General features: G+C 39.5%; 2 protein-coding genes across 3 annotated transcripts in view; one reads left to right on the forward strand and one right to left on the reverse strand.

The window, feature by feature from the left end:
• Positions 1-13292, forward strand: part of ube2b (ubiquitin-conjugating enzyme E2B (RAD6 homolog)) — a 254975-nt gene extending 241683 nt beyond the window's left edge. For both annotated transcript variants that reach the window (XM_067424353.1, XM_067424352.1), the window contains exons 2-6: positions 6136-6216; positions 7374-7399; positions 9562-9651; positions 9745-9833; positions 12711-13292. In XM_067424353.1, the coding sequence (XP_067280454.1) occupies positions 6191-6216; positions 7374-7399; positions 9562-9651; positions 9745-9833; positions 12711-12839 (360 nt within the window). In that variant the 5' untranslated portion in view covers positions 6136-6190 and the 3' untranslated portion in view covers positions 12840-13292. The remainder of the gene's footprint in view (positions 1-6135; positions 6217-7373; positions 7400-9561; positions 9652-9744; positions 9834-12710) is intronic.
• Position 13293: 1 nt separating this feature from the next.
• On the reverse strand, positions 13294-19894 carry cdkn2aipnl (CDKN2A interacting protein N-terminal like). The gene is made up of 3 exons (XM_067424354.1): positions 19636-19894; positions 18479-18590; positions 13294-13445 (listed from the first exon to the last, which is right to left on the reverse strand). The coding sequence occupies exons 1-3, from the start codon at positions 19848-19850 to the stop codon at positions 13440-13442; spliced, it is 333 nt and encodes a 110-aa protein (XP_067280455.1). The 5' UTR covers positions 19851-19894; the 3' UTR covers positions 13294-13439.
• Positions 19895-20185: the final 291 nt, after the last annotated feature.

A 20185-nucleotide genomic window follows, 5' to 3' on the forward strand; every position in this document is an offset into this window, starting at 1 on the left:
GCTCAGCAGACACTCCAGGATGGGCTGGTCATGTCCAGGCAGGTCCACCATCCGATCCGGACACGGCCCAGATCCGGGATAAACCTCGGGATAAACAGAGAGACTAACATTAGTGTAGATGTCGTTCTTCTTATGATGTGTCGAGTACATCAGGTGTTATGGGAAGTGTTCCCGGTTCCGGCTGATCTAGTCAATGCAGCCTAACAATCAGTCAATTGATGGCGTAATGGCATAATAATGCAGGTACACCTTTTCAAAGATCAATAAACTTATTCCTAAAGACTATTAAACACTGAAAAGGGCAAACATTTTAAATATCCACAATAAATGAACAAAACAACCAAAAACAATAAAAGCAATGGACTCAGTCTGTTGGCAAAAAAAACACTTGAATAAAGACCAAAAACAATCAATAAAATGGATGAAATCTGCGACGGATGATTGTGTTTTAGGAGCATATTAGGGGCGGCGGTTCACTAAACCCACAGTTCGGCTCAGGTCACGGTTTTCGGTTCTGTGCGGTTCTTCTTGTTTTTTCTTTTAATCGTTAACACCCCACAAATTTACTTCGGGATGTGATGTATAGCTTAATTATCAACAGTTTATGCTTTTCATTTATTTGGCAATAGAAAGCAGATTGTGTATTACTATCTCTACAGGAACTCATGAGCCTTTAGCACACACAGATTAAACTGAAGAATTAACTTGCGTTATCAGACTGCCAACTTCAGTGTAGCTTTAAGCCTCGTTTAAACGCGTCCGCACGAGCGAGAGGCAAAAATGACGTCAATACGGAGTGCACGAGACGCCATTTCGCTTGGCGAAATTTGTAACTTTGCGCGCGGCTCTGCAACCGAAGAGCCCTGAGTTCCAGACGAATCTGGCCGAGCATGACGACTCCTCACCCAATCTGAGCGTCGAGTATAAACTCCTCATCAAACGGACAGACAGTGAGAGAGACGTGGAAAACAAACAAGAACACAAATGGAAATTATCGCGGCCGGAAAAATTATAGTTACATTTTTTTTATTGTGCGATTAATTGATTTATTGACTATCGCGACAGGCCTAGTCAGAGGTTATATCCCCTCACCTGAGCATGCGCTACTCCTACACTGTAGAAAAATATTGTTGGTTTAACTTAAAAAAGTAAGTAGCCTGGTTGCCTTAATTTTGAGTTTATTGAAATTAAAAAATTGAGTTAATACAATGAAGGAAATTGGTTTAATAAATAGAAACTAAATATTATTGTATCTGAATGACATAAAATTGATAAATCATAAAATTAGCACAATTTGACATGTTTGGCTGCATCATCACAAATAAAACACACACTATTACCCAATATGCTTACAACATCTTTTACTAATATTTCAATAAAGGTTGTCGATTCTTAAAATTGTTCATTGTATTAACTCAAAATTTTAAGGCAACCAGGTAACTTATTTTTACAAAAATGTTTACATTGCAGGTTGTGTGTCAGGTCAGAGGTCACTCTTCACGCATCAGGTCAGAGGTTGTCTCCTCTCACCTGAGCTTACGCTTTAACACCTATCTTTAACTAATGTGAAACAATTGGAGCCCTATTTCAGTGTTATTACGCTCTTGCTCTTGCAACCAAACTCTGCAGAAATAAGTAATGACATCACAACTTCATAGCCACTCCCTAGCAACCATTTAAACCACCCTAGCAACCATAAATCAACATTAACAAGCTATATCTCAACACCTGAGCATTGTACACATACAGAGTTGGGCTCTTTTAACTCAGACTGACAACTACTCTATGAATATCACCGCTTAAACTGTTTAAGCACACCCTAGCAACCATTTCGACCACCCTAGCAACCGTACAAACACATGAATGAACCATATCTCAGCTCCACAACATTGTACAGACATGGGGATGGGCTCTTTTGTATATCCGGGCCCAGAGTTTTGCCACTTGCAAGCACCACTCACAATTTCTTCAAGAATTGTACATTCTAGTTAGGGCTGGGCGATATGGCCCAAAAAAATTATCACGATATAATTTAGCATATCAGTCGATATCGATAAATATCACGATAAATGTAAAATCTTTATTTCTTTAAAGTTTAAAGGCATATTTTTGCTCATGAGTGAAATATGTAGAAAACAGACAGTTAGCTGTGGTTTTAAACTATCCTTTATTGTCAAAACATGACAAACACTTCCCAAACAAGTGAACAATTTATTTAAACTGAGGTAGATTTATTTATTAAAATCTTAACTGTGGTCAGCATTTTTTTACTCAACACTATATCAATAATATATCATTATACAGGGCTTGACATTAAGCATGTTCATGTGCTTGTCCTTGGAACAAGTACATCGTTCAAGCTTGTCCAAGTAAAAAATTAGCTTGTCCGGAAAAGTGTGTGTGTATTTGTGTGTGTGTGTGTGTGTGTGTGTGTGTGTTTGTGTGTTGTAAATATAATTTATTCTGAAGCAATATTCTCACCAGTGTTCAATCAGCTTTGACATATTTAAATCTGCATATTTGTGGTTTTTATTTTTATTGAATCATTTGAAATTTGTGATATTTTCACCTTTTATAAAGGGCATTTTCCCTTAATCTTATTAACTATAGGCTAAGCTTCATGTTTCATTTTATATTTGTAATTTTGATCAATACATTAAATTAAAATAAAACACTATAAGGGCTGTTACCAATCAAAATAAAACATTTACACTGAAAAATTACAACAGCATTAAATAATGTTTTGAGATTTGTAGTTTTGAATAGACAAATAAGACATGTTGGAAAGTATGTTTAAAGATCAAATTAAACCACCAGTAGGTGGCAGCAGGTGGCCGTCTTAATGAGCGAGTCATTGAGTCGTTCATTCAAACGATTCATTCAAACACTGAATCGTTCATTTACACACGTTGTTGTGAGACGCGTTGCGGTTCTGCTGTGAACGATTTTCGCAGCTGAAACAGAACAAATAATGCAATATTGAGCGTTTATATATTTAATTGTCTAAGTAAAACACTAAGAACGCAATCGGTCAAAAAAAAGCGTTTAAGAAACATTTTGAGGCCCCTTCTCTTGCCTCACAGTGGATTGGTCCACCGTGCATCTCACCGACACACACACAAACCTCACCGACAGTGGGCTGGTCGGGAGAGAGAAAAGTTCAGTGTTTGTGGATCTCCAGTAAGGGCTGTCTAGTCTATTTTATTCATTTTAAACACCAGATGACATTATTTCTCTTTTGATACAGGCGATGCGGAGTCATTAATACATCACCAAAGACAAACAATTATGAAAGCGATGTACAAGTCCGATGTTTTAGTGATTATAGTTTGGTAACGTTAGCCTGTTGTAAATAAGTCACCCACTACAGCTAACAAGGTAATAAGCCGGTGTGTGAATGTAGTTAATGTAGATTCACCGCTGTGTTGGGCTGCATGTTATATGGAAGGACTTTGAAGAAACAAGATAATTTAATAATTAAATTCTGTGTGGTGAACGTGAACCTATGATAAGCAGTTCACGCACGTCGCTCTGTTTTATGTCGGATGGGATCGCTAAAATATCTCCAAACCACTGAAGTTGAGCGAACTAACTTGTCAACGATATCTGTGTCCTCCGAGCTGGTCGTGAGCGCTGCATTTTCTTCACTATTGCTCATTTTTATCGCTCCACTTATCTCCGATCCTCCAAGCCTGTCAGCCACAGACTGTAAACATCACCACGTGCAGCACCCAGACGCCCGGTCTGCAATACGCATGCGCAGCATTACGCATAGCGCGTAAGCATTATATCGAGAATTTATCGACCTGTTGTTATCGTTTTATCGAGGAAAATTATATCGTGATAATTATCGTTATCGTTTTATCGCCCAGCCCTAATTCTAGTTTTTATTATTCTTAGACTAAAACGAATAATTGCTTCTCCTCCTAAACTGTTCCAGCTACAAACTCCAAGGCTGCTTTCACATCTCTAGTTCAGTTCATTTGGTCCGAACCAAGGGCAAACTATTATACATTGTTGCATTTTTCAGCTTTTTTGGTTCCTTTTCACACCACACTGATTGCTTTGGTCCGAACCAGTTGAAACGAACCAAAACGCAGTCACGTGACAACATCCACATCACTCACTAGCCGTGGCGTATTTCCTCAACTGCTTTTCGATTGGTCAGAATTTACGTGTGGGAAAATTCCAACAGAAGAGGCAAAGCCAGCAAACTATAATAACACTATGGAGAGACGACTGCGGGCTGGTTTCGTCCCTGGCCATAATCTCCTACACTGTGTGTATTTACCACAGAACGCAAAAAATACATTTCTCTAATGAAGCGCGGATGTGGCGTGAACACAGCGCTCTAATGCACTGCAGACGGCGAGAGCGCACCGCTCGTCACTTCAAGAGGAGGCGTGCATTAATTAATCTTAACTCATGCTCATCTTCCAGAAAATATTGCCAACGATCTATCAGGTAATAATGTCATGCACACAATGTCAGCGGAGCTAACTACGGCAGCTGGTTTAGTCCAAAAATGATCAGTACTTTTGCAGTTGGTTCTGTTCGAGGTCGGATCACGTTCTCCCAACAAACAAACCGCTCCAGAGTTCGTTTGAAAGCGTACCGAGATCAGCTCTTCAAGGAGGTCTCGTACGCTTGTTTGGTCCGCTTTTGGTGCACACCCGAGTGCGATTGCTGCTTTCAGACCTGACCAAACGAACCGCACCAAAGAGGGAAACGAACTCTAGTACGATTCAACAGCACTAAATGAGGCAGGTGTGAAAGCACCCCAAAACTCGGCTCAGATTTTCAAACTGTTCTGACTTAGGGTGCGCTCACACTTGTCATGTTTGGTTCGATTAAACCGACCCCTGGTGCGATTGCTCAGTTAGTGCGGTTCATTTGAACACATGTGAACGCTGCCATCCGAACCCTGGTGCGCACCAAACAAGCGGACCGAGAGCGCTAAAGAGACGAGTCTCGGTCCGCTTCCAAACGAACTCTGGTGCAGTTCAGTTGATATATGAACGCAACACGGACCAAAGACATGTTAACGAACCAAAAACCGGACGTAATGTCACAAGATGCCACGCATAATGCAGCTGATTTGAATGAACAGATCAGTGTATCTTAAATGAGTAACGGTAACGTTACCGGGCAAACATGGAGCAACGAGGAAGTGCCTAATCAATATTTGGTCCGACGAGCATGTTTCGAAAATGCTAGAAAAACACACAAAAAGCAAACCTGGCTCTTCTCATCAAAGTTCCTGTGTTGCCCATTATTAGCAGGTACAGACGACAGAACGGCCGTCTCTTTTCTGCACAACAGAGGAGATCCTGCAGCTGTTTTGAATGTTTTGAACATTTCATGAGCTCTTCATGAGTTCTCTATTAAAAAATAATGCCATATGTAGACGCATAAAATGCCCGCGCGTGTAATCAGCACACATTGTTTTGAATGTTCGGTAAGCAGCTCCTACGTCATATAAGCCGACCAATCAGGTTGTGAGCGTCTCCTGTGCCTTTGGTTCGGTAACTTTAGGTTCGCTGTTATAAATGCCAGTGTGAACGCTAAGCGGACCAGGACTATATGTTTTGTTTTTGTTTTTTGGTCCGGACCAAACGAACCAAACTAACCGAACTACAGGTGTGAACGCACCCTTAGTGTGCTCTTGCTTTCTGGAGGTCAGCATATACGTTGAACTTGGCACTGTATGGATATTGTGGCCTGTATGACCGATAGTTGGAGGTTTTCCTCAATTATAAGTCTCTTTGGACTGAAGTGTCAGTTTAAAGAACACACCATGATTGGTTGAGTTCAAAGCGTTACTGTGCCATGCCATACAGTATTTTTATGCTGACTAGGTTGAGACAGCCCTTATTAAACGCACTCGGCTGCTGATAAATGCAGAGCTCAGCCGAATGTGTGTGTACATACTGACTATGTCTATTCATCATAACTGTTATCAGCAAAACAACAGTGAAGTCCGTCTGAAAGTGTGGATTTTTTTGAGATGTGTATTAATCATATTGATCCTGTCAGCAATAACAAACCAATAAAGGGTCCATCTAAAGGCCTTATTGTTTTCTGGTCTCTTAGTGAATTATCTGAAGATTTAATCTTGCTCACATTGGTTTACAGACTTCAGGAAGATCCTCCGACGGGCGTCAGCGGTGCTCCTTCAGAAAACAACATCATGCTGTGGAACGCTGTGATTTTTGGGTATGTTTGCTGAATTAAGACTCATGGGTAATCAATCAATCAATCAACTTTATTTATACAGCGCTTTTACATTGATGATTGTGTCAAAGCAGCTTCAAAGTCAAACAGGACAATACTGAATTAGATTTGGCTGTACAGTCGTTCTGGAGTAAACAGTAAGACCTCCGTTCATCTCACAGATATTTTATATTTAGTCCGAGAGCGTATGCAAGTGTATGCACACTATACTGTCCATGTCCAGAAAGGGAATAAAAACATCATCACAGTCGTCCATATGAGACATCAGTGGGTTAATTAGAGTCTCTTGAAGCATCCAAAATACATTTGGGTCCAAAAATAACAAAAACTACGACTTTATTCAGCATTGGCTTCTCTTCTGGGTTTGTCAAATAAAGAATCAAACGGTCATGATTCAAGATTCAAATCGCGTGTCATTGGCGATATGAATCACGAATCAATCTGCTGACTCATAACCGTTTGATTCTTTATTTGAGTTTTGGACCCAAACCCGGAAGAGAAGACAATGCTGAATAATTTTTTTTACATTTTTGGACCCAAATGTATTTCCGATGCTTCAAGAGACTCTAATTAACCCACTGATGTCTCATATGGACTACTGTGATGATGTTTTTATTCCCTTTCTGGACATGGACAGTATAGTGTGCATACACTTGCATACGCTCTCAGACTAAATATAAAATATCTTAAACTGTGTGTGAAGATGAACGGAGGTCTTACGGGTGTGGAGCGACATTAGGGAGAGGAGTTAATGACAGACATTTCAGTTTTGGGTGAACTAACCCTTTAAGGTTTAGTCCTACACTTCTCTTAAATTACGACTGAGATGCTGGATAACTAACTTTAAGCACAGCTTTGAGCCTAGACATTTTTTACTCTTAAGTCAACTCTTAGCAGTGTTCTTGTGAGTAATTATTAGAGGCTTGATAAATACGGACCCTGGTTTCACAGACTTAAGTTGGCTATAATTAAACCATTCGTTAAAAAACGCAACTTGATCCTAAATAATTAGTCAATTACAGGCAATCTCAAATCTACTGTTTCTGTCAAAAGTACTAGAAAAGGCAGTGTCTTCAATCAACCAATGGCAGCTGATGCAGTGATGTTTATTCTCTTCATCCTGTCTTGTTTCTTTGCAGGCCTGTAGGAACTCCTTTTGAAGACGGTGAGCCAGCTCTTGATTCCTCTTTAATAAATACTCGTTTATAACCATCATGACAGCGGCTTTTATAAGCGGTGCGAGGCTCAGGTCCAACTTTCCTGACGGATCTACTCAAGTCAGCTTTATTTCTACAATGCAGATTGTTTCAAAGCAGCTTCACAGTGATAATTACTCCTAACGTGCAATTTTTAGTGCTGCAACAAACAATTGATACAATTGTTTTGGTTAACTGATTAATTGGATGGGAAAAATCTGATAAAATGAATAATTTTTATTGTATTCCATATCGTGCCCAACATTTAGCCTACATATTTAAATCAAATATTTAAAAAAGGCCTGCCACTGTCACTAATGTGCCGCCACATTTCATAATGAACCGGAAATATTTTACAACTTCTCATAATAATATCAAAGCTCGCTTAAGTTATTTAGCACCATTTCTTTGGCAAAGTATCTGTCAATCAAACTAAATTCACGCAAAATGGCTTATCAAATCACTAATCACCCTTTATGTAAGTCGCTTTGGATAAAAGCGTCTGCTAAATGATTAAATGTAAACTAAAGACTGCAGTATAAGTGTAGACCGATCAGGCATAACATTATGAAGTGAATAACACTGATGATCTCTTCATCACGGCGGGTGGGTGGGATATATTAGGCAGCAAGTGAACATTGTGTCCTTAAAGTTGATGTGTTAGAACACAGCTCTATAACGGTTTTACTGCATAATTAATCTGTGTTTAAAATTAAGTGGTGTAACAACTCGATTTAAAATAAAACCCAGATCAACAAATCCTAGATTAGTGTTAAACTTTGCTTAATTAAATACTTAATTGTGCACCTCACCCTATAGTGTTTTTCACGTTAAGCGATTTAAAAACGTCCCGCTGTCTTTAGGGACTGAAATACTGGAGCAGGTGCGGTTTATGGAAAATAAGTGTCCAGAATGTGCATCTTGTTCACATATTTTTGTTTTAAGATGTAGATTTGACAGGTTTGTTCTGCAGTTCTATGGCGGTTTTGCCCCTTCAAGGCTCGTCACATATGAATAGCGCCACCAGTCGCCGTGTCCTTTTTCACACTACCACAGAATGAACTCTTACACAAGTATGCCAAGTTTGGTGAAAATATCTCATTCCGTTCAGGAGTTATAGCCAATTTCATAAAAGTGGCTCCTCTCACTTCAAATGTTTTTTCGGCCCTTAGGGACTGTGAACTAGCCTAGAAATCTAGACGCCCCCTAGCGGCAGCAAATCTAATCTGCCCGCGAGTGTCCTCTAGCAACTCTCAATCCCCTTCTGAGCTGTAAACGGCAAACTCCGGTCGGGCCAATCACATCGTGTATAGAGTCGGCGGGCGGGGCCATAATGACGACGGCCGAGTTGCGTTTGCGTGCTTCTAGTAAACACAGAAACTGGCGAACGGCGGTCTTTCGAATCAGCTTTGACCGCGACTCTGGAAGACTTGAGTTAAGCTTTTCTCTGAGAAAAGAACAAAGAACGACACTGAAGACATTCTTAAAAAGGGAAGATGTGTTCAGAGTTTAGCCGACCGACCGGATACGGTGAATGTTTAATCTGTCAGCGAGCTCTGCTTCACCTTCGTTGCTCTGGTTGGTGTAGCGCTATCCTATCGCGTGCAGAGGGAGTTTGACAGACAGCCGTTTATCCGCCCCTCAGATTGAGCCGTCAATGGGGAGTTTCCAGACCAAACATCTTGATGTGGCTCTGGCTTGTCAGGCTAACTGTGAACCGAAGTGTTGATAAATATTGACAACCAGACTCATTCTACACTGGTGTGGTTCCCATCGGGACAAGAACCCAAGACAAGTTAGCAAAAGTAGTTTTTCCAAAAATCCAAAATACCTGAAATCTTCACCAAGGATTCGAATTATATAATGTCATCATGCAATATATCAAATGAAAGACCAGACACTCTGCTTTTAAACTAACAAATGTACTCTAGCTTCACGCATTATTTTTGTCAACCCTCTGTTATTATATTTCAGATGCATTTCTCCATAGAAATGCATCTATTATCGACTAATCGATGATCAAATTCGGTATGGTCGATTATTATTGATTGGTTGTTGCAGCTGTAGTGTACCATTGTTGCTCGTGTCTGATGTTTTGTGTATCATCTGAATCGTCTTTCTCTCTCTGCAGGAACATTTAAACTCGTTATTGAATTTTCAGAAGAATATCCCAACAAGCCTCCCACGGTTCGCTTCATCTCCAAAATGTTTCACCCAAATGGTGAGCTTCTGAGAGCTGCGTTTTGAAGCGAGGATCGGCGTCTGCAGTGTTTGTGATTGATGATCTTCTGCTGTGTGTGTGTGTGTGTGTCAGTGTATGCAGATGGCAGTATATGTTTAGACATCCTTCAGAATCGCTGGAGTCCCACGTACGACGTTTCCTCCATTCTGACGTCCATACAGGTGCGTGACGGGTTTGTTACTCTTACACTTATAAAGGCTCCTGTGGTGTGACATTTGGCACTTCAGTTATATAAGACACCGGCCCAAGAGCTTCAAAGGTTTGTGACGTATCACATTTTCATGTGCCGATAATTGCTGAGGCTTTTATCACGCTATTGAAATAAGTTGCGAAAAAAGGTTTGTCATATTTAAACCTGTTATATCACTTTTTTTGTAAAAATAACTGAACATTTAAACACAAAACAAAAGTGCAAAGGAAAATAACGTTAGTATGGCAGGGAAAATTTGACAAAAACATTGAAAAAAAATAATAATCGTTGTTCAAAGACGCCGTAAATAGAATCGAATCGTTGTTCAAAGACGGCGTAAATAGAATCGAATCGTTGTTCAAAGACGGCGTAAATAGAATCGAATCGTTGTTCAAAGACGGCGTAACTAGAATCGAATCGTTGTTCAAAGACGGCGTAACTAGAATCGAATCGTTGTTCAAAGACGGCGTAACTAGAATCGAATCGTTGTTCAAAGACGGCGTAAATAGAATCGAAGCGTTGTTCAAAGACGGCGTAACTAGAATCGAATCGTTGTTCAAAGACGGCGTAACTAGAATCGAAGCGTTGTTCAAAGACGGCGTAAATAGAATCGAATCGTTGTTCAAAGACGGCGTAAATAGAATCGAATCGTTTCTTAAAGGCGGCGTAAATAGAATCGAATCGTTATTCAAAGACGGCGTAAATAGAATCGAATCGTTATTCAAAGACGGCGTAAATAGAATCGAATCGTTATTCAAAGACGGCGTAAATAGAATCGAATCGTTGTTCAAAGACGCCGTAAATAGAATCGAATCGTTGTTCAAAGACGGCGTAAATAGAATCGAATCGTTGTTCAAAGACGGCGTAAATAGAATCGAATCGTTGTTCAAAGACGGCGTAAATAGAATCGAATCGTTGTTCAAAGACGGCGTAAATAGAATCGAATCGTTGTTCAAAGACGGCGTAAATAGAATCGAATCGTTGTTCAAAGACGGCGTAAATAGAATCGAATCGTTGTTCAAAGACGGCGTAAATAGAATCGAATCGTTGTTCAAAGACGGCGTAAATAGAATCGAATCGTTGTTCAAAGACGGCGCAAATAGAATCGAATCGTTGTTCAAAGACGGCGTAAATAGAATCGAATCGTTATTCAAAGACGGCGTAAATAGAATCGAATCGTTATTCAAAGACGGCGTAAATAGAATCGAATCGTTATTCAAAGACGGCGTAAATAGAATCGAATCGTTATTCAAAGACGGCGTAAATAGAATCGAATCGTTATTCAAAGACGGCGTAAATAGAATCGAATCGTTATTCAAAGACGGCGTAAATAGAATCGAATCGTTATTCAAAGACGGCGTAAATAGAATCGAATCGTTTCTCAAAGGCGGCGTAAATAGAATCGAATCGTTGTTCAAAGACGGCGTAAATAGAATCGAATCGTTGTTCAAAGACGGCGTAAATAGAATCGAATCGTTGTTCAAAGACGGCGTAAATAGAATCGAATCGTTGTTCAAAGACGGCGTAAATAGAATCGAATCGTTGTTCAAAGACGGCGTAAATAGAATCGAATCGTTGTTCAAAGACGGCGTAAATAGAATCGAATCGTTGTTCAAAGACGGCGTAAATAGAATCGAATCGTTGTTCAAAGACGGCGCAAATAGAATCGAATCGTTGTTCAAAGACGGCGCAAATAGAATCGAATCGTTATTCAAAGACGGCGCAAATAGAATCGAATCGTTATTCAAAGACGGCGTAAATAGAATCGAATCGTTATTCAAAGACGGCGTAAATAGAATCGAATCGTTATTCAAAGACGGCGTAAATAGAATCGAATCGTTATTCAAAGACGGCGTAAATAGAATCGAATCGTTATTCAAAGACGGCGTAAATAGAATCGAATCGTTATTCAAAGACGGCGTAAATAGAATCGAATCGTTATTCAAAGACGGCGTAAATAGAATCGAATCGTTATTCAAAGACGGCGTAAATAGAATCGAATCGTTATTCAAAGACGGCGTAAATAGAATCGAATCGTTATTCAAAGACGGCGTAAATAGAATCGAATCGTTATTCAAAGACGGCGTAAATAGAATCGAATCGTTATTCAAAGACGGCGTAAATAGAATCGAATCGTTATTCAAAGACGGCGTAAATAGAATCGAATCGTTATTCAAAGACGGCGTAAATAGAATCGAATCGTTATTCAAAGACGGCGTAAATAGAATCGAATCGTTATTCAAAGACGGCGTAAATAGAATCGAATCGTTATTCAAAGACGGCGTAAATAGAATCGAATCGTTATTCAAAGACGGCGTAAATAGAATCGAATCGTTATTCAAAGACGGCGTAAATAGAATCGAATCGTTATTCAAAGACGGCGTAAATAGAATCGAATCGTTATTCAAAGACGGCGTAAATAGAATCGAATTGTTTCTCAAAGGCGGCGTAAATAGAATCGAATCGTTATTCAAAGACGGCGTAAATAGAATCGAATCGTTATTCAAAGACGGCGTAAATAGAATCGAATCGTTATTCAAAGACGGCGTAAATAGAATCGAATCGTTATTCAAAGACGGCGTAAATAGAATCGAATCGTTATTCAAAGACGGCGTAAATAGAATCGAATCGTTATTCATAGACGGCGTAAATAGCCGATGCCAAAATTGAAATGTGCTTTGACAACTGAAACCCAAAGATGGAGCGCGTCAGTGAAGCGTAACTGCAGGTGTTGTTGTAATGCGTCTGTTATTGGTCATTTTACCGAAGCGCTGAATGCTTTTGAACTGGGGATGAATATGACCAGTTGTGGCTGATTCCGATCTCTTCCCATGATTCTTGTGTCTAGTCTCTATTGGACGAGCCCAACCCAAACAGCCCAGCCAACAGTCAAGCGGCTCAGCTCTATCAGGAGAACAAGCGTGAATATGAGAAGAGAGTGTCTGCCATCGTGGAGCAAAGCTGGGTGGACTCGTAACGCTCCGACTGAACTCCAGAGCCGCCATTTCACAGGAACATTTGACAAAAAACATCATTCGTGTGCTTATTTATTTTAACTGCATGGTAAGTTATTGCTAACCAAATTTGAGATGCGCTGTTGTCGGATTGATGATTTAAAGCAATGCAGATTATTGGAAAACATATCCATCTTTGAGTGAACCATCAGTAATACATTTGAAATCTCACGCCCGGTTTGCCTTTACACACACCTAAAGATCGACGATCATCTTTTTGTATCTGTATTTGATAACATCTTTATGCTCACATGTTTGTGCTTCAAATAAAACACAAAAACGAGGGCATGTCCATGTGAATGGTGTCCTACATGCAGGAATATGTTTCGAGAGTTAGCTTTTGTGAATTTATCATAAGAACATTTATACTTCTAATATGCTGTATAAAAAAAAATAAAACATTTTTCAGACTTGGAGTGAAGAGAACAAGTTAATCTTTATTGTAGCTGATTGCTAATACAAAAACCCTATTTTAACAAAGCATAATAAACAGTGGTCATGATATGTACAACATGTTACGAGTCAAAGCTGGTGTGATGGAGGCATTTCTGATCCAGCGACGGTCACCTCTGCAGACGAGACACAAGAAAACAGCTCAGGTCGGCTCATGTCCACATTAATCTGCCGTTCATTCAAACATCAGGAGACGTTTAAAGGGTTAGTTCACCCAGAAATGAAATGTCTGTCATTAACTCCTCTCCCTAATGTCGCTCCACACCCGTAAGACCTCCGTTCATCTTCACACACAGTTTAAGATATTTGATATTTAGTCTGAGAGCGTATGCAAGTGTATGCACACTATACTGTCCATGTCCAGAAAGGGAATAAAAACATCATCACAGTAGTCCATATGAGACATCAGTGGGTTAATTAGAGTCTCTTGAGGCATCCAAAATACATTTGGGTCCAAAAATAACAAAAACTACGACTTTATTCAGCATTGGCTTCTCTTCCGCGTTTGTGTTCAATCCTCAAATAAAGATTCAAACGGTTATGAATCAGCGAATCGATTCATGATTCGGATCACCAGTGTCACGTGATTTCAGCAGTTTGACACGCGATCCAAATCATGAATCGATTCGCTGATTCATAACCGTTTGAATCTTTATTTGAGGATCAAACACAAACGCGGAAGAGAAGCCAATGCTGAATAAAGTCGTAGTTTTTGTTATTTTTGGACCCAAATGTATTTTGGATGCTTCAAGAGACTCTAATTAACCCACTGATGTCTCATATGGACTACTGTGATGATGTTTTTATTCCCTTTCTGGACATGGACAGTATAGTGTGCATACACTTGCATACGCTCTCGGACTAAATATAAAATATCTTAAACTGTGTGTGAAGATGAACGGAGGTCTTACGGGTGTGGAGCAACATTAGGGGGAGGAGTTAATGACAGACATTTCATTTCTGGGTGAACTAACCCTTTAAAGGGATAGTTCAATTTGAAATTAAATTGATATGTTTTATCTTACCTCATGGGCATCTGAAATGTAGGAGTATTTGTTTCCCCAGTAGTTTCAATTTTGATCATTTTAGGTCAAACCGTTCTTGTCTGTGCCTCACATAATGCAGGTCTATGGTCACCACCTCAGAGAGCATACACAGAGAAGTCCAAATGAAACAATCCCCCATCGTAAGTACACACTGATGGCTGAAGACACGAAACGAGCGGTGTGTGTGAGAAAACCAACAGTATTTATATCGTTTTTAGCTCTTGTACACCACAGGAAACGCGCACGCGCGCCCTCGGATCAGTCGGACGTAGTGGTGAACAAGAGGTAAAAACGATATAAATACTGTTGGTTTTCTCACACAAACGGCTCGTTTCGTGTCTTCGGCCATCAGTGTGTACTTACGATGGGGGATTGTTTCATTTGGACTTCTCTGTGTGTGCTCTCTGAGGTGGTGACCATAGACCTGCATTATGTGAGGCACAGACAAGAACGGTTTGACCTAAAATGATCAAAATTGAAACTACTGGGGAAACAAATACTCCTACATCTCGGATGCCCATGAGGGAAGCTCAAACATATCAACATTTAATTTCAAAGTGAACTATCCCTTTAAGAGTCTCGGCTGAAACCCTTGATTTAAACTGTTTGTTGGTTAAAGAAATGCATGACCAAAGAAGGAAGCCAAACTATTAACAGTAATGGATGTATATTGACTGAATAATCCACTCTTTTGTACAGGGGATCTGGAGCCAAATCCCAGGGGTGTAAAATGACTTTAGAAAGATGGCAGCTTCATTATTTTGGTTTTACTCAGAGATTGGTAGATCTATTAGTGGAATCTGTTGACTTTATCAATCTGTGTTGCATTATAATCCAACGGTGACCGCTCAAAAATGGGAACAAAGCACTTATTATTTTCCCCAAGTGTGCCTGTAACTCAAGAAGTATTACATACATATTAATATCTTTTTAGATTCTGGTTCTTAACAAACATTTATTTTAGTATCTATTTTAAAGACCCTATGAGACATTATAATCCAACAGTGACCGCTCAAATGGGAAATAAACAGTGTTATTTTCCCCAAGTTTGTGTGGCAGTAACTCAAGAAGTAATAAAGATATCTCAATATCCTTTTAGACATTTCTTCTGGTAGCTTCATTTTAAAGACCCTTGATAGTTAATTCCCAGAGGTATGGAGATCTTAATTAGGGGTGTCCATGGTTAACCGATTAACCGTTAAAAATTGCGTAACTGAGTGAAACATTTTGCTTGGTTAAGTGGCGTCAATGACGTGCTTTGAATTTAATTGAAATATATTTTTGCACCCCTAGAGACCGCCAGAGCGCTCCCAGACATTTGTAATATCCACAAGAAGAAGTCATGACCAGTTTTCTGACATGAAGCGGGCAAAGAAAAGTACAGCGTGGGAGCACTTTAAAATTGAGAGTGACGGGGAAAAACGCAAGTATTGCAATGCAGTGCTTACCGCATTTTTCAGGCTATAAGTCGCTCCGGGGTATGAGTCGCATCAGTCAAAAAATGCGTTATGAAGAGGAAAATAACATATAGGCCTATAAGTCTCACTGGACTATAAATAATTAGCATTAATAATCTCATTAGGGCAGAAGCAGAGCGGGAGCCGCGCGCGCTGTGCATAACGGATCAGAAGAAAGAAAGTTTGAAGTGAGAAACTTGTGAATGACTAGAGAAAAGCAGACGTTACTTTAACTGTAATGAAGAAAACAAAAAAGCTGATCGCGGACTGAAAGCAAGATGGCCAGAGCTGAAGGGACGAGTCCACAGACGCTTGAACTCTGCCGGGAGAGGCTCAGCCGCGCGAGTCAAACGCTGTGTCAATCATTCTCCGCTGCATATTTTACTACATGCAGTTTGTAATTTGCAGAAATGTATTTTCTTTATGGGGGCATTTTGTTTGTGTTCAGTCTTTCTAAGTTGTTGTCTTTAAGTTAATATTTCAGCTAAGAGTGTAACAGACTATTTGATCTCGCATAATGTATTTATTTGGTACGCACTGGCGCTCGTTATGCATGTGCAATGTATTTTTCCTCTCGGGGCTTGCCATAGGTTGGAGCATGCGCACTTGTTTGGTACTGGAGTGTCGCCGGGTTTTGGGGTTTTCAGGTTGATGATTTACATGTGTGACGGAGAATAAAGGAAGCAATGGTCAGACGGCTCTCGTTTATTGTTTTTCTTATGACAAAGTATTTTAGGCAAACACTGCACGAACGCTTTTTTTTCCTGTTTTCAGTTATTATTATTTTCAAGGGTAGGCTACAGGAGCAGCATAGAGCCCTCTCTCGCGGCTATATGTTTATTCTTGTATGAATTAAATTTGATATATAAGTCGCACCTCACTATAAGTCGCAGGACCAGCCAAACTATGAAAAAAGTGCGACTTATAGTCCCATCTCAACAGCCAACACCCGGGCATCATTAGAGAGGCGTTGCACTCGCATCGCTCGTGAACTGGAGCGCATCTCATCCTAATTTAACGAAACTCAGCGTACGCCTCACAGACATGAAATATCTTAAGAAAGCTTGAAATGTCTTTTAACAATTTAAAACGAAAAGAAATAGGCTACTCTCTGATTATGTAATCCATGATGTGCATTTCTCTCTATAGGCGCGTTCACTACGGAGATGGCGGTCGTCAAATTAATAAACTAAAAATAACCCTGACGCACACTATGGTTAACCGAGTATTAACCGCTAAGGGCCTCGGTTAACGGTTAATGAAAAACTTGAAAACGTGCAGCCCTAATCTTAATGCGACTCCATGAGCAAATTGCACACTTTCAGTGGCCAAAAACCAAATGTGGGTCACTCTGCACACAGCTGATGCTGTTTTCTTTTAAAGAGGAATATCTGAAGAACAAATAATGTTAAAGTATAAATAAATCATGTTTTTCTATCGACTCGATTGCATCCCGCATTCCCGTCTGAGTGGCATAAATGTTTTTTCCAAAGTTTTGTGTCGGTAACTCTAAAAGTATTCAAGATCTCTCAATATCCTTCTAGATTGTCATTCTTAATAAACTTCTCTTAGTATCGTCAGTGTAAACGCCCCATATGGTTCAATCAGAGATGGAGATCTCAGTGTCCACATTCAATTTTAATCATTTTCAATGGTCAAAAACCAAACATGGTTCATTTTTCAAACAGCTGATATGTATTGTATTTAAAGAGGAATATCTAAAAGAACAAATAACAACGAAACTAGAAATGTATCTTGTTTCCTGTTATCAAAATTATGTAGAACACACTTTTCTGAGTGTTTTTGAAGTTTGCATGTCTTTAACTCATGAAGTGTTAAAGATATCTTAATATCATTTTAGATTCTTATTCCTATTAAACTTATCTTTTGAAATCCTTAATTTTGGGGCCCAATATGATTCAGTTCCAGAGTTATTGGGATGTGAACATGGTAACATGTAATCATCGTATTTGAACTCTTGGTGGCTTTAGAAGCTTCTTGAACAAAAGCCCATCTTCCAAATATCCCTAAAACTGATTCAACTATAGATTCTTATAAATACATAATTGAGAACAATTTAATGCGCCACAACTTGAATACTTCAGTGGATGTTTGGTATTTAGAGCTAAGATACATTCCTAGTTTTAACATTATTTATTCTTCAAATATTCCCCTTTAAATACAAAGACTATCAGCTGTGTGCAGTGACCCACATTTGGTTTTGATCATTGGAGCTCCATTTAGATCCCCATATCTCTGGGATTGTGTCATATAGGGCCTTTAAAATGAAAATACCAAAAGAAATGTTTGTTAAGAACCAGAATCTAAGAGGATATTGAGATATACGTATTATGTCTTGAGTTACAGGCATGCAAACTTGGGAAAAATACCACAAAAAGTGCTTTGTTCCCATTTTTGAGCGGTCACCGTTGGATTATAATGCAACACAGATTGATAAAGTCAACAGATTCCACTAATAGATCTACCAATCTCTGAATAAAACCAAAATAATGAAGCTGCCATCTTTCTAAAGTCATCTTTACACCCCTGTGATTTGGCTCCAGATCTCAGGTGAAAAGGCTCACTGATCACATGATCAAAAGAGCACAGATACAACTCATATGAAGGATTGTGGGAAAGGTTTACCTGCTGTTTTTGTTGTTGGATCAATTCATCTCTGGTCTTAAAAACAGGAGCGTCCTCCACAACGATCCCCTCGGCCATCTCGTTCACCTTCTCCAGAAGCTCGGCGTTGTACCTACAGTCACATGACAGTGTATTAGTTACAATATTTGTTAGTCACATTGGTTTGGTCACATTTGTCTGATATATTACATATTTCTGTGTTTATTGGCTGTTTAAAATCAGTCATATGACACCATTTGAGCATCTGAAGCATTTCACAACATTACACAATCCCTTAAACTCAGGAATTACACCTAAAATGGTGAGGTCAGTAAAAAGGACAAAAGTTTGCAGTTACATCTTTTTTGTGTTTAGTGCATAAAAAAGCAATTACACATTAATGAAATACATGCATGTATATGGAGTCTTGTAAATAAATACAGTTCTTTCAAAAACGTCGGTTACAAATGTAAGCAATGTATTAGTTTCAATATTCGTTAGTCACAACAATGGTTTGGTCACATTTATGTGATATATATTTCTGTTTCATTGGCCGTTTATAGTCACAAAATGGTTTAATATAGAAGCTTGTTTTCATCACGGGATTAAAAAAAAACAAAAGGTTAATTGCGACTTTTCACCTCACAATTCCGAGTTTCCGACTTCTCTCACGTTTGCGAGTTTATACCTCAAAAATGAATCTGAATTATAAACTCGCTAATATACATCAGAATTGGGAGATAAACTCACAATTCATTTATAAAACATATTTTGTGTGATTATAACACACAGCGAAATACGTCACGTGAACGCACTCATTTTGTATACTTAATTGATTTATTTGTAAACAATAGATTCGTTAGTCACATTTACAATGGTTTGGTCACATTTGTGTGATATATATTTCTGTTTCACTGACCGTTTATAATCGCTTGACAGATTAGCTTGTTTTCACAACGGAATTAAAAAACAAAAGGTTAATTGCGATTTATACCTCACAATTCCGAGTTTCCGACTTTTTTTCTCGTATTTGCGAGTTTACACCTCACAAATGATTCTGAGAGGGGAAAAGATATAAACTCGCAAATGTTCTTCAGGATTGTGAGATAAAAACGCACAAGTACCTTTAAATAACATTATTCCGTGTTACGACACAGAGCGAGGCGCGCGCGCCTGACCTGCAGCCCAGGAACACGTGATTGGCCCACACCATGGAGAGCGCGAGCAGGTGATCGACGCGCGGCTGCTCCTCGTAATTGCTGATGTTTCTGAAGATAAACTCCCTCCGACTCTTCCAGTGTTTGTCGCTCTCGGACACGCCGCGGAACGTCTCGATGAAGTCGGACAGCAGCCGGTTCTGCCCGATGAAATCCTCCACATCCGCGGACGCCATGTTTGAGAGATGTCGTCACTTGCTGCTTTTTCTAGCGGAGCTGCGGAGCTATAGGCGCGTGACTGTCACCTGCAGGATCGGATTGGCACTGCATGACTTTTCACTGCAGCCGACTTTTCATTGCACTCCAGGGCCATTTTTTTGGGATTTCCTCCTGGATTTGGCCTACCAAAATTGAAAAGCTTCCCATACACACATACAGTGGTCTAGGTTCAAAATTTTTGAAATTTTTCCAGGAAACCCTTTGAAGTTCCATAAAACACTGCTAAAAGTCATAAACATGTAAGTATATGTTGTCTAAGCTGTAATAACCCTCCAAAAAGTAGGCGCTTTTT

This window comes from Pseudorasbora parva, chromosome 18 (assembly GCF_024679245.1).
Source record: "Pseudorasbora parva isolate DD20220531a chromosome 18, ASM2467924v1, whole genome shotgun sequence".
In the NCBI taxonomy this organism is placed as follows: Eukaryota; Metazoa; Chordata; class Actinopteri; order Cypriniformes; family Gobionidae; genus Pseudorasbora; species Pseudorasbora parva.